We start from the raw sequence: 15,148 nt of genomic DNA, 5'->3' as shown, positions 1-15,148 counted from the left end.
TATCTATTAAAATAAGATTATGATTTCATTTATATACTAACCACCAACCATTCCCCTTTTTTCGTTATTTTATTTAACAGGTTTAATCTTTTAATGGTTTAATTTTTTCTACCATTGAAATAGTAACATAATTTGTGTATTTTTTCAGATTGATTTTAAGATTTTTTTACCGATGTCGTATTTTTTGGGCGAAAAGGCATTCCCCCTACCACAAACAAGCTTGAACCAGTTTAAGGGCCGAGCAAATCGCCATATTTCTGGAGACATTGCTGAAGTCAGTAATGAGATCAACAATATTCAAAAACTTTTTACAAATGTTGCCGATAAACTAGAGAATTTAAGAGAGCCTTATAGTGAAAACGATTTTCAATATACCGATGATGATATTGAAGATTTATCAGTTTCTGAAAAAGCAAGAAGAGAACAACGAGCCTATAATATTGATACTGCTTTACAAACAATATTTTCCAATTACAGAGCATTGATTGACTTGAATGCTCGTAATAAAATTTTGTCTAACGCAACCTCTATTGCAGCAGAAAGTTACAGACCTCCTCCAAATTTTGAAAAAATTGATGAAAATAACATAAGCTCTATGCAAACCGATAACCTAGCCTATATTTTAGATCAGAAATACAACCAACTGGTAAATGAATATAATTCCAAATCTCAAAGTGAAAGATATAATGATACCGCTTCAAATTATGTGTCTATGAGAGAGCATATTTGGTCGATCAACCATAGTAAAGCTATGCCAAACATCAATAGAGAATACAGTGATTATGATGAAGATGAAGATGATGATTTAGTAGTTGAAGAAACTGTTCAATCTTATAAGTGTCCTTTAACAAAACAATATTACGAAAATCCAGTGAGATCAAGAGTATGCGGGCATTCTTTTTCATCCGCTGCTATATATGAGATTTTGAATAATAGCTATTTTCATAGTGACAAAATTTTATGTCCTATTCCTGCATGCTCTCACCATTTTAGTCGCAATGATTTGGAACCCAATCCTCAATTAGATCGAGAAACCAAGGCAGCAAAAAGACGAGAACAACTTGAACAAGAAAAGGAAGATCGCAATATTGATCGTCTTTGAATTAACGAAAATGCCATTTAAAATTTTATAATTAAATTATGTATTTATTTACGATAATTTTAAATGAAATTAACACTTCAATTTATTATGATGATATTGTAATAAAAATTAGGATAAGGTTATTAACATATATATATTATATAATATTTTACTTTTTTAACGTTGACTAGTTAGCTACTAATAAGTGGGTTATTAAAAATTTACTAATAATAAATTATTATAGGGAATTCTCTTTTTTTCTTTTTTTTTCTCAAATGTGTTGAAATGCCCAGTGTTGAAAAATATTAAAAATATTAAAAATATTATAATGTCAGAGCAACAGATTGCGTTAACCAATTCTGCAACCCGCAGACAACAACCTGGTACAACTACCGTGGCTAATACTGCCAATAATACCACTGGAGGCGTCCCAATGTCTTCTGTTACTTCTTCTAATCCCAACAGACAATCCAAGAGATACTCTGTTGCAGCTTTATATATGTCTATGGGTGGTGTGGACCGCGACGACGATATTGATGACGAGCTGGCAAAAGCTCAAAAATTTCTGCGAGAATTAAAATTCAGTATTAGCGAACAATCGAAAAAAAACTTCTTATTAGAAAAAGATGTACGTTATCTTGACAGTCGTATTGCACTCCTAATTCAAAATCGAATGGGCCTCGAGGAGCAAAATGAAGTTGCCTCAAGACTAGAACCTGAATCATCACCAGAAAATAATACCAACAATGAATATTCAAAAGATTCTGATGAATATTTTCCTGATCGAAAGAAAACTGAGCTTTACGGAAATCTATTTTTTTTGCTTCAAAGTGAACCTAAAAATATTGCTGTCTTGTGCCGCCTTGTTTCTATGGCCGAAATTGATTCGCTATTACAAACAGTTATGTTCACTATTTATGGAAACCAATATGAACAACGTGAAGAACATTTGCTTTTGTCTATGTTTCAGGCCGTTCTTGCCCATCAATTTGAAAACGCCACTGAGTTCTCTTCCTTATTACGAGCCAATACCCCAGTTTCTAGAATGATGACTACCTACACTAGAAGACCTCCGGGACAGGCATATCTTCGATCATGTCTCTCTAATAACTTAAACAAAATTATCGATCAAAAAGACTTAAATTTGGAGATAAACCCACTCAAAGTTTACGACGAATTAATGGACAATAATGAAGACCCTTTTACTTCTCGACCTCATATTACGCCCGATGATGCCTTTAAGAATCCACAGGTCCAAGCATTTATAAAACCAAGACTTATTGAACTTGATAACTTAGCAAACGATCTTTTAAATACACTTATATTATCACTTGATTCGGTACCTTATGGAATCAGATGGATATGTAAGCAAATACGACTTTTAACGAGAAGAAAATATCCAACAGCCTCGGAAACTGCTGTTTGCTCATTGATCGGTGCTTTCTTTTTTCTGCGATTTGTTAATCCTGCTATTGTTACTCCACAAGCATACATGCTCGTTGACAAATTCCCTTCTGATAATTCTCGTCGAATATTAACACTCATAGCTAAAATGCTTCAAAACCTAGCAAATAAACCTTCATATTCAAAAGAACCTTACATGAGTAACTTAGCAGATTTTGTTTCTTCAAATCGTGCACGCATAAACAGATTTTTAAATGACCTTTGTGAAGTTCCTGATTTTTACGAGTCTTTGGAAATGGATCAATATGTGGCCTTATCAAAAAAAGATCTGAAATTACCTATAACCCTAAACGAAATATTTGGAATGCATTCACTGTTAGAAAAATATCGAACAGGTGTTATACAAAGTGAAGATTCACATCTTGCAATACTTCTAGATGATCTTCAAAGAGCACCACCTCTAGTTCCACGAGCTATTAATGGAACTATGGAGCTCCATCTATTTAATCGATGGGAAACAGAAGTTGGAGATATTGATAACAACCTTGATTTTTTACGTGCAGATGTAATTTTTATGGAAGCAAAAACACTTATGATAAACATTATTCGAAGTTTTCCTACGGGACATGTGATTCTTCAAAAACCATTTGATCTCCATAGAATAGCTGATTTTGCAGCAATGAACAATGAACCCGGAATTGTGAAACGAGGGATAAAGGCTCTTGATTTGCTTAATGAGATAGAGGAATCTAACCCTGATGATTATGATCTACTTGTTTCGGAAGTAGAGTATGAACTTAATCAGTTAGGATCATTAAAAGAATCTGTTGAAAAAGAGGCAGAATCTTTAAAAGCAGTTTATACAATTATCAGAGAGCACAATGATTATTTGAGATCTCAACTTAATACTTATCGTTCATATTTGACCAATGTTAGGCAATATACGGTTGGATCAAAAAATGACCGACCTGTTGGTGTGAGCATTATTAAGAAAGATGAGAATGCTATCAATATGACAAAAAAGGTTGGGAGAGTTAAAACTAAAACGTCTAAGCATCGAATAATACAAAAAAAATTTGGAATTCAAAACTTACAACGAGATGGAGTTGTAAGTGACTGGAGACTTCCCCAATCAAGAATGGGGAATCTATTCCTTGATATTGTTTCGCCAACTCCAGGAACATTTGTTTTATCATTGATAATGAAGGGACGCCCCCAGCCAATTTTTATTTTGGATTTTAAATTAGATGATTTACTTGAAATGAGAGATAAAGGGATAGAAGTTTTGGATTTGAAATGTTTGGGGATTAATGTCAAAAACCTCCAGACCCTTTTAACAGAGTTTTCCAAAAAAAGATAATATAATTTATTAATTTATTATACACCAGATTCAAATACATTTAAATTTTTTAGTGCCCGATTTTCGGCTGTGCAGCTAGCACAATAATGAGCAAGTGCTTTACGAACATTAACGGGTTTCTCATCCAAGGAAGAGAAATGTTTATGATTTTTTTTCTTAATATCGCCACTAACCTCATTTTCTTCATTTTCAAGGTATCCTTTTTTTGACACAGCTAAGAGCTCCCAAAATCTAGAACACATACTGACTTCATCAAATAGCCATGTTTGCCACTCAGCCATTACTAACTCCTTTTCTATCCTATTCAGAGTCCGAAGCTCAATTATAAGCTGGTTCCTAGCAATACCAAGTTTAGAGCGAAATCCGTGTATCCTATTTCTAACAGTAGCCACAAGTTCTGAAGAGGAGCCAAGCGCATTTGGAAATTCATCTAAAAGATGAGGATTTTTTTCAACAAAATTCTCATCAAAATTAGGTGTTTCCAAGGCCAAAGTACGAAACCTATTGTAGCAAAGAGAAGTTCGCATCGGATCATTTTCATCATCACTTGTCCATATTTTAGGATAGTCTTTGGAAATGAAAGTTCCCTGCCATTCACCGCTGTGATGAGGCAAACTGGAAAAGGATGTCCCATTCCGAATTAGGTCGTCTAAATCACTTAAAGAAATCAGAGCGTTTCAAAAGTGTAGAAGACAAGGGTAAAAGTTCGAATGAATCAATTGCTTTATTTGCAAAACGGACGTCCCAGTATTCTCTTGTTGACTTGCCTAGTAAAAAAAGATTGAATAACAAAGAACATAAAAGTCCAAATAAAATTAATCTATTAGACAAAATTCCTTGCCATAGAGCTTTAAACGCTCTCTGAGAAACAAGAAGCGCATCACCCAAAATAGAAATTATCAATGACGCTCCAATTTCTAAAAGTGAAACAATTGCCGACTTTTGAGAAAGAACAATTTGATTATTTGTTGAGTTTTCAGTGATAACTGTGGTGCTCCGAACAAAGGGTTTCGGGTCAAAACTTTTGTCGTCAAAAGAAGCACCTAGTTTTCCAAACATCCTGATGGCAGTTACTGTACTTCCTCTTGAGCCTAACTGCTGCCGAGCTTTCAATGCTCTATGTATTATAATTTTGGCTTCAGCTTTTAATTTTGATAACAAATACGGTTCTGTCATATTTTTAATGATAGAGGACCGAAGCCACTCCACGCTACTCCAGATGGATAACTTGCAGGAATTTTTCGATGTCTTTAAAATGACATATCGTTTTGTGGTATAAAACGAAGCTTGCGGTAAAGTCCAAATAGCTCGTCTTTCATAAACAATATAACATCTGTCGTTCATTCTTTCCACTCTTTGAATGTTCATGACCCGATCCTGAATTTCGCCTGAGAAGGAATTAGTTGATGCGATATGATGATATATTTCACGTTCCATTCTAGAACTTCCTACCAATTTCCATGGAGTGACTTCAAAATTATCACGATTAATTAAACCTGAGTAATTATACAAAAATACATCAGAGTTTTCGCCAAACATTACGTGAAAAAGTGCTTTTGCAGGAATATCAAAATCTGATTCACCAGATAATTGAGACATAGATTGGGTCAATTCTGAGTATATATTATCTTTATACTCAGAATCACTCATAACAAGATAATTAGTGTTTTTTGAAGGCCGTCGCAGAGATGCATCTGAAGATTGTGGTTCTAATGAACTTGAGTTTGATTTAAGAGGGGGTTTTGTATCTTCACGGTCGTAGTATTGTCGTAGATGAGTTTCATATCGTTGCCCAGCCTCCTGTGCATATTGAATCTCTTCCATAGTGGTGGAAGAAGTCTTATCAATCAATAATAACTGGTCAAGTTGATCTTCATGTTTTTCAGTTCCAATAAAGTTCAGTTTATTAATGATATCTTGTAAACCTAGACGATTTTTGGAATTAGCATTATCAATTAAAAACAATAATCGCTTTTGCAACAATCTTCCTGAATCTAAAAATACATGACAAGAAGTCGTCCCACGCTTTCCAATGAAATAGATAGTGTCACCATTTAACGCTTGCCGGCTTTCAACGCTAATAATGTCTGTGAGTTTACATATAGCTGTTATAGTAAATCCAGAACTATGGGAATAAAGACACATATGTGTTGGAGTAACAAACACTCTGCTTGTAACTTCATAATTGTGATTCGGTTTTGCAAGGCATCTAAACACCAAAACAACTCTATCGTAATCATCGTCAGCAATGATGGATTGAAATATAGCACGAAGCTGAGCATCCTGAGCCCGAAGTTCTAAAGGATAATAGTCAGGATATCTTGATACAAAAAGTTGAACATTGGACTTTCTATGTTCAAGTGGTAAGTGGTGATCGGACAGCTTGTCTTCTGTATTATCTGTCTCACTTTTTTGTAAAGGAGCATTTTCAGTTGAGGCATTAGATTTTTTATCCTGATACACGATCCAATTTATGCTACCCCAATAATTTGCTGTAATAGCTGTTGGCAACGTTGTAGTATCAATAAGAGAGTTGGCAAGAATTGCTTCAAGAGATTTAGATGTTGGCATTGGTGAATTAATAATAGGAGAAGAAACAAGATTAGAACCAAATGGTCCAGTTGTAATAAAATCCACCTTGGCTTTATTTTCGTTATTTCGGTTCAATGATTCTCCAAGATTCATAATTTCACGTAAGCTATTGGTTGTATCATCGCTGAACAGGCTTCTACTAGTGAATTCATTTGGCTGAGAAGTGGGCGATTCTAATGCTTTATCATGAAGTTCCAAATCAACTGATGCACTTGTCGTAGACGCAAAATCGCTCAATGGTGGAGGTATTCTTTGAAAAGCAAATGTAATCTTGGATTGCCGTCCACTGTTTACAGCAACACTTTTAGAATCTTCATAGACTTGAAGCCAAGAAATCAATTCAAATTGAGATTCCGCTTGAACAACAAAAGTATGATCCTTTGTTTTAATCTCAAAACAAAAACGACGGTCTTCTGATGTGACAGGCATGAAATGGCACAATAAAACACCAACTTTATCACTTTCTTGAACAAAAGTTTTTGATGGTGAAATATTGAGCCATCCAAACATGGAGCTTTTGACAAAGATCCAACGTCTAACCCAAGTAACTCGAGTTTTTGAAACAGATTTTACAAAAACCCATCCATGCTTTTCATCTTGAATTTTTCTACCTTCAGTACTATCAGGAACAAATCTTGATAAAGTTGACTTAGCTGGTGTGTACTCTGTTAAATCTCTTGATGGCTGAAACTTCTGAATTGCTTGCAGTTCAATTTCTTTTCCAGAACTAGATAACTGCTTCAAAAAAGGTTTGTGGTCTTTTTGAACTGCTTTTGCCCAAAATTTTAGTCGAGTCATTTCCACAGAAACCTTTTGAAAAACAGGATCCGAATGATTAAATTCCGCAGGAGGTAAAATCCAAGGATCAGCGAGAGATCTAACCAAACATGAATCCAATTTTGATTGAACCATGGAAAGTATGTCTGCCAATTGAAAACTGATTTTAAAATAAGAAGTTCGAGCCTCAGCCAGTTGAAACGCATCTTCTCTTAAAGCAGATGGTTCCTTATTTTTAGAAAGTCCCATATACTTAGAAAGCATATAATCATATTTTGTCTGTGCGATTTCAAAAGATTTTCGAATATCTTTATATCGTTTTAATTCGGTCTTTTGAAATTGTGAAAGCTCCTCAATTATTTTCAAATTCCGTGACTTTACTTTTCTTATAATTGATGTCCAAAAATAACTTGAAATTTCAGCAAAACGCCGCATCGCCAACATGGTATAATCATGATCTATAATACCTTGAGTAACAAAATTTGGAACAAACTTTGATATTAACGAGTTTGCATTCTCTTGCAATGCTAAAAAATATCAGTAATTGACCAATAAAAATTTGAATGAATAAGAAACTTACAATCCATTTCTAAAGACAGTTTAGAAAGACTTCGTGTAAAGGAATCAAGCCATCTATCAACATCATTCATTTGATTGTCTAAATGGTTCATTGAGGCTCGAAAAGTTGGACTATCAAGTGCTGCCTCTTTAAAAAGAACTGCAGTAATAGCACAAGGTGCATTTACACCCCATGTATCATCAGGTTTTTGATGTTTCTGTTCTGGAGCTTGTGTATCTGCATTAGATGAATCTGGTTCAGTATTTGTTGTTTCGTTAGTTTCTGTAATAGTAGAGTCATTATGAACTTTAGAAGTTCCATCAGAAGTTGATGACATTTTTATCAATTAATGACCTATAAAATTTCTCAGGTAAAATAAATAATAAGTAAAAGATAAAAAAAAATGTCGATTATTTATATCTTAGTAGCAATAAAAATGATAATATGATTAGATAAAGAAAGATGTATTGGGTGATGCAACAATATTACAATCCCATTTTAAATATACAAGAAATTTAAATAACTTGTAACAAGTTGTTTTTTAAGATGGGATACGCGTATCCTTATTATCGCGCGTTTTTTCATGATTATGATTATTATAATTTAACTAAGTTATTAACTGTATTTTCACCTTCGTTTCAGAGATTACATAATTTATTTCCTCCTATTGCCTAAAGTATCACAAGCAATGGCAGCATTGGCAAATGGTTTCAAAAATTAGAATAACAACAGGGCAATGAAGGCTACCTTAGCTAAGTTAATATTTTGAGTATTTAAAAATTTTCGGTTTAGTTTCCACAAAACTAGGGACTAGGATATAATGATATAAAGAATTGGCGCTAATTTAGTCCAGCTGTGCATAATTTAATACCAGATTCCAATGAAAACTTCAATTCAACTATCGTATTACAATTCATGAGCTATATAGTTGTTGAATTTCTTTAAGCATAGTTAATATGCTCCGTTCCAGTAAAACTTATTTTGAGATGAAATCATAATCACAAAATATGATTTATTTATTCAAAACATTACAACTATCTTGAAATGCAATATAAAACTACCTAATATGGAAAATGAGCTTATATCAATTAATATATAAATTGACAGGATTTTGATATTCCCACTTGTATTATATCAATATTTTCTAATAATCCAATTCTTTAACTTTCAGTAACAGTTTTTTTTTGTTCAAAAATGAAGATTTTAAAAACTAAAACACTAGGCTTTGCCTATATTGTTTCTTCAGTCTTGTCATTACCATTCATACCTCATGTTGATGTTGAATTAAAGAATGGAGATGTTGTCACCGGTTTACGCAAGTTAGGTGTTGAGTCTTTTCGAGGAATCCCTTATGCTGAACCCCCTATTAATGATTTACGTTTCAAACCATCTATACCGTATTCTAAAAGCATTGATGGCCTAGAAGCTCTTGATTTTGGCGATACATGTTATCAAGTTAATCCCCTTGGAATTTGGGATTACATGAGGAAAGTTGGTGCCCATACAGAATGGATTACACCGTCACTGATTGATGGTCTTAAATCCAGCAAAATGTCTGAAGATTGTCTAACTTTGAACATTTATCGTCCCCCGCATTTGCCACCTGGCCAAAGAGTTCCTGTTCTTGTTTGGACTTATGGTGGAGCTTTCCAATTTGGTTCTACCACTCTTTATCCAGGAGGTCGATATGTTAGAGACAGTGTTAAAATGGATCAGCCTGTTATATTTGTATCATACAACTACAGAGCAGGTCCCTGGGGGTTTTTAGGTGGTAGTGCTATTGATGCTGAAAACTCTACGAATGCCGCTGTTTGGGACTCAATTAACGCATTTAGATGGATTAAGAAAAACATTGCTTCGTTTGGTGGTGACCCTGAAAGAATAACTGCATTTGGAACTTCAACAGGTGCCCAATTGCTTTCGCATACTATGCTGACTAAAGTATTTAGAAAAGAGTCTCTTTTTAATTCTGTCATTCTTCAAAGTGGAAGCGTTCTTCCTTTTGGTCCAGCTAATGGGTTTGCTACCGAAAGACAATTTTGGACTTTTGCAAACGCCTCAGGATGTCCAACAAATATCCCTGCTACCAAGGCCCTTAATTGTTTGCGATCAAAACCTGCTGATGAACTATATCAAGCCCAGACCTATGACAATGATTTGAGTAATTCCTTTGACTTAGCAGCAGCCTTTTCTATCTGGTCGCCACGGCAAGATGGTCGCATGTGGAATGCTAACCCATATGAAATTGTTGTGAACGGACATACCCCTGACATTCCCATGATCATTGGCCAACAAGAAGATGAAGGAACACTGGTCTCAATTTTATTTGCAACGAAGGAAAAAGAAGAAACAGACAAGAAATTACGCACATTATTTCCGTTTGGTGGACAAAACTTTACTAATTACATTGATCTTTACAGCAGTGACCCAGCTGAAGGTGCTCCGTTTAGAACAGGTGAAAAAAATCAGCTTTATCCAGATTTTAAACGATCTTCTGCGATTTTAACTGACATTTTTTACACTATTCCTAGACGGCTTATTCTGGAAAATACTGATTGCAATTCCTCTCCTAGATATGTTTACTATTCTACAGCTTTTCACAACAAAATCCCGTATTTTGGGAGTACCCAAATGACTGATGTTATTTGGCAGTTTTATTTATTTAGAAATTATGCGAGCAACGCTTTTCGGCGTTATTTTATTTCTTTTGCTAATAATCACAACCCTAATATTAATACTAATCTAGTTGAATGGCCTGAGTGGACTACTGAGGAGCAACAGGTGCTTCATATTGAACGGAAAAATGGCAGCATCATTGTTGATGATTTTAGACTTGAGCAGTCAGGTTATGCTATTTCTCATTACAAGATTTTCAATACCTTGTGAGAAAAACAATTAAATAGTTTCGAATTAGGTTTTAATGTGTAGAAGTTAATGAAAAAATATATTTTAAAAAAATTCTCAAATTTGTTGGCATTTTAAGTAAAGTTATTGGTTTCAATCATCTAAATTTATGGTGTCAGAATTAAAATTGTATCATGTACTATATATAAAAAGTATTATATACAATGTATTTAGGTATCTTTAAACCGTTTTTCTAACAGGCATATTTTATCTTACACTAAGAACATAACGTTTTTGAAACTTTTGCACAATATTCTGAGTTTATCATCTCTTTAACAACTTAACAACGTCCCATAAAATGTTTCGTTTCAGTAAAACTTTTTTAAAATATAGACCATACTCAACTTATCGTACTTTTAACAATAACCATGGTCAGATTTCCAATTACAAATCATTTTGGAATCGCCACTGGAAATCTATTTCGGTGGTTTCATTGGGACTTACTGTTTTTGTTTCATCTCATTTGGAACGCACACCAATTTCTAATAGGTTAAGACTTATGATTGTCCCCAAAAGTCTTGAAGAAGCTATTGGAGAACAAGGCTATCGTGAGGTATTACAGCAATATCGTGGCAATATTCTTCCAGATAACCATGAAATCACAATAAGAGTAAAATCAGTGATGAACAGGTTAATTAAAGCTTCAGGAATGGATGAGCAAATGGATTGGCGCATTCATGTTGTTCATGACCCCAACGCACCTCCAAATGCTTTTGTTTTACCATCTGGAAAGGTTTTCGTTTTTACATCAATTCTACCAATTGCAGGAGGGAACGATGGTTTAGCTACTATTTTATCGCACGAGCTTTCTCATGTTCTTTTACGTCACACTGCCGAATCTTTAGGAAAAGAACCATTTTTTATAATTGCCAACATGATTCTTCTTTACGCATTTTCGATACGATTAGATACATTAACAAAACTTCTACTTGAATTGCCCAGTTCTCGAAACCATGAAAAGGAAGCTGATTATGCTGGACTAATGATTTTGGCACGTGCATGCTTTTCTGTTAATGAAGCTGTGTCATTTTGGGAACGCATGCTTCAATATGAGACTACAAAGCAATCTGGTGAGGTCCCGGAGTTTTTAAGCACTCATCCTGCTACTCAACATAGAATCACAAATATGAAAGAGTGGATACCTCAAGCAGAGGAAGAGCAACGTAGTGTTGATTGTGATGAATACCGAAGATTTAAAAGTTTCAAAAACTTTTTTGAAATGTAACGTCTAAGTGATAGTTTGCTTCGGTTACTAACTATTGAACAACTTAACACTTACGGTTAAAATTTACGTGATAGTGATATTTTGACGCACTATTTGTATCATGCTCATTAAATTCAAATATTGAATTTATATATTTTTAGATTTTTAAGATCTATCGAAGCAAACAAAATATACATATATTAATTGTTGACTTAGGTCACAATAAGCATTTTATCAATAGATTAATTAAAAAGTATCATTTCGAAATATTCTAAAACGGCATTGGATTTTTAGGGGTACTCTCATTCTTAATTATTATCACGTGAATATACTTTTCATTAAATTATGCTCGCACAGTGGCACATTGCTTTCCGAAAAAGTTACTTTATTATTATTAATTATTGGAGTCAAAAAAAAAAACTTAAGCTAGCGAGGTTGGGACCAAGGGATACCCTCCCCAAACCGCTGGCGCTGGTCAACACATTATAATTATGTTAAATAAATCAAAACCACACCAAAAAAAATCATACAGTTAAGAATCTCAATAGGGATTAAAAAAAAAGACCCCCAAGGCCGTCTCAGTTGGTTTATCTTGGAAGAAACATCTATAAGTAGTATGATAGATATAAGGAATTGTTGTAATGTAACAATACAAAAAATCCAGTTTTAGTAATATAGGTAAAAGCATGTCATGTGTAATAACTAGAATACTAGATTGGTTTATTCTTCTAATGCCAATTTTATATTTTAAAATCTGGTATGAATTAACAAAATTTAAGAAAATAAATTTGCTGATTCAATTCAATCCAATCAAGTTCAGTTCAGTTCAGTTCAGTACAATTTAATCTAATTGGATTTTATCAACCGGTACAGAATGATAAACGTGGACTGGAAATTAAACTTGACAATGATGCTACTTACAATATTTTTTTATCTTTATATTGCTGTAACAATAGAATCATATCCACAAGTAATTGTATCAGATCCGTCAGGCCTAGTTAAACCAGGGTTGAAGGACCAGAGATATTGCTTTTCAAACCACATCAATATGAATAATTATTTCAAACCACCGGGTTATAATCTTGAATATGTTGAAACTATACATCGGCATCACTTACGGACACCGTACAGATCGAACACATTTCCGGAAGATGATATATCTATAAATTGTAGCCAAATAAGACAATACCATTATTCCAAAAGCTTTTCCAATCCCGCTGTTGACACATATTGGGTCATGCAAAATGAAATTAGTGAACCTTTGTTATCATTGTATAAAAATTTTCTTAATACCACATGCCAGTTACCGCAAATTACAGATGAAGGATTGAAAAATTCTCAGACTCATGGAAAGGATTTGTTTTCTGTTTACCATGAATTACTGAATTTCATCCCAAAAGAGTATGATTCGAACCTTATCTCGTTTCGAGTTTCTACAAACCCCATAACTTCGCAGGTCGCTGGTGTACTGATCAAAGGAATGTACCCTGGCTTGAGAGATATTTCTGTCAAGATGCAACATGATGTTATTGATACACTTAACTCTAATTACCCATGTGGCGGTGCCGATAACCTTAGAAAAGAAATCGAAAACGATGAAGCTTGGAAAAACCATCTAAATGAAAAGAAAGAGCTTTTTCAAAAGCTGGACAATATTACTGGTATTGATCCGCTTAATAAAGAATGGCATACTTGGTTTGACCACTATTTTGATAATCTTTCATTTCGATTTTGTCACGATTTACCATATCCTTGCAACAAGGAAGCTTGCATTTCTTCAGAGGTAGCACTTGAAGTTTTTGACGTGGGAAACTGGGAGTATAATTATATCTATACAAAATCCAATAAATCCATTTTGTACTCTGTTGCACGCTCCTTATTTCTGTTTGAAGTTTTTCAAAATATCCAAAATAAAATAATGAAACTAGATTCTATAAAATATCGCCATAATATTGCTCATGATAATACAATAGCATCACTTTTGGGTGCCCTACAAATAACAAATCTCAAATGGCCAGGTCTAGGTTCTGAAATTGTTTTTGAGTTATATAGAAAAGAAAACAACCCAGATATGTTTTTTTTACGTATTCTATACAATGGGGAGCCACTTCAAACTTCCTTAAAAAACATTAACAGTTGGGATATGGTCCCTATAGATATTTTTTTTCAATATATTCACACAACATTTGGTACAAAGGGTGAAATATTAAATTACATTTGTAATGGAATTTACCATTAAAATAAATACTACTATTTTTAACTATTAATAGTAATGGCCTAATCATGGGTCAAAATACAAAAAGTAGCAATATTTTTAATATTTCTGTTATCTCTTCTTATTTTAGACAGCCTAAAATATTTATCCAAATGACTTCTTGCACAAATATAGATTATATTATTATTAAATTAATTTTTTTCCCCATATGTATTGTAGCAATACACATATGTTAAATACCAATAGTTTGCTTCTATCTCATAATTTAAACCAGTCCATATACCATATATGGTGTATATATATCTAAATATTATATTTGAGAATCTTTTTAGAAAAATAGAATGATGACAAATTTTACTGATTTTCAATTGAGATTTTTATTAAATATAGATTCTATCTGGAATAGATCAAACTCTCATTTTCTGAACAAACTACCCAGCTTTGATTTTTAAAATATTTACTTATAATATAAATTGACAATAAATATTCCACTTCTAACATTTTAAAAATGTTTCTTGATTATCAGAATTAAAAAGTGGTCGAAGGCCAAATCTACGGGATATATTTCTAATTTTCTTTTTCAGTTCACAGAAAGGCATTTTTTCTATATTTGTTTTTATTCAAGTTTTATAGAATCATCAAACATTAGCATCTATGCTACTTTTTTTTTGTTCTTACTATATATCGTTTTGTTTTCACCATAAACCTTTAATATGATTTTAACATCACATCCTTAAAAGCCAGAAAATAAGTCGGGATGCCAGTTTACGAAGAACAGGAATTCGATAACCAAACCTTCCTAAATTATCTCCACTTCTCTTCATCAACGCTGTAACACTATTTCTTAATCTCTTCAAGCAGAGGTATGGCTTACAATCTCTTATGTGCCAATTAAACAGTTTAAGAGAGTCGACATGTCCATTTCTGGAGATATCCGTTTCAATCCTTTTCTTTCCTCTTCAAGCAAAGCCCACTCAACCAAAATGTGATGAACTGTTTCCAGCTCTCCACATTTGTAGTTGTAACTATCCTTTTCAATTCCAAACCTGTTA

General features: G+C 33.5%; 6 protein-coding genes across 6 annotated transcripts; 5 read left to right on the top strand and 1 right to left on the bottom strand.

Moving 5' to 3' along the window:
• Positions 1-172: 172 nt before the first annotated feature.
• On the top strand, positions 173-1,102 carry SAPINGB_P004790 (uncharacterized protein; the record flags this gene model as incomplete). Its single annotated transcript, XM_031999505.1, has 1 exon — positions 173-1,102. One exon carries the CDS (start codon positions 173-175, stop codon positions 1,100-1,102), a length of 930 nt encoding a protein of 309 aa, XP_031855396.1.
• A 307-nt stretch (positions 1,103-1,409) lies between these two features.
• Positions 1,410-3,845, top strand: SAPINGB_P004789 (uncharacterized protein; the record flags this gene model as incomplete). The annotated part of the gene is made up of 1 exon (XM_031999504.1): positions 1,410-3,845. One exon carries the CDS (start codon positions 1,410-1,412, stop codon positions 3,843-3,845), a length of 2,436 nt encoding a protein of 811 aa, XP_031855395.1.
• Positions 3,846-3,862: 17 nt separating this feature from the next.
• SAPINGB_P004788 (uncharacterized protein) lies at positions 3,863-8,110 on the bottom strand (the record flags this gene model as incomplete). The annotated part of the gene is made up of 4 exons (XM_031999503.1): positions 3,863-4,494; positions 4,587-4,612; positions 4,675-7,741; positions 7,795-8,110. The coding sequence occupies 4 exons, from the start codon at positions 8,108-8,110 to the stop codon at positions 3,863-3,865; spliced, it is 4,041 nt and encodes a 1,346-aa protein (XP_031855394.1).
• An 857-nt stretch (positions 8,111-8,967) lies between these two features.
• On the top strand, positions 8,968-10,659 carry SAPINGB_P004787 (uncharacterized protein; the record flags this gene model as incomplete). The annotated part of the gene is made up of 1 exon (XM_031999502.1): positions 8,968-10,659. One exon carries the CDS (start codon positions 8,968-8,970, stop codon positions 10,657-10,659), a length of 1,692 nt encoding a protein of 563 aa, XP_031855393.1.
• Positions 10,660-10,975: 316 nt separating this feature from the next.
• On the top strand, positions 10,976-11,902 carry SAPINGB_P004786 (uncharacterized protein; the record flags this gene model as incomplete). Its single annotated transcript, XM_031999501.1, has 1 exon — positions 10,976-11,902. The coding sequence occupies one exon, from the start codon at positions 10,976-10,978 to the stop codon at positions 11,900-11,902; it is 927 nt and encodes a 308-aa protein (XP_031855392.1).
• Positions 11,903-13,118: 1,216 nt separating this feature from the next.
• Positions 13,119-14,120, top strand: SAPINGB_P004785 (uncharacterized protein; the record flags this gene model as incomplete). The annotated part of the gene is made up of 1 exon (XM_031999500.1): positions 13,119-14,120. The coding sequence occupies one exon, from the start codon at positions 13,119-13,121 to the stop codon at positions 14,118-14,120; it is 1,002 nt and encodes a 333-aa protein (XP_031855391.1).
• Between the last annotated feature and the right edge of the window lie 1,028 nt (positions 14,121-15,148).

This window comes from Magnusiomyces paraingens, assembly GCF_902498895.1.
Source record: "Magnusiomyces paraingens strain CBS 517.90 genome assembly, contig: contig4, whole genome shotgun sequence".
Lineage (NCBI taxonomy): Eukaryota > Fungi > Ascomycota > Dipodascomycetes > Dipodascales > Dipodascaceae > Magnusiomyces > Magnusiomyces paraingens.
This window is presented reverse-complemented; position numbering and strand designations above follow the sequence as displayed.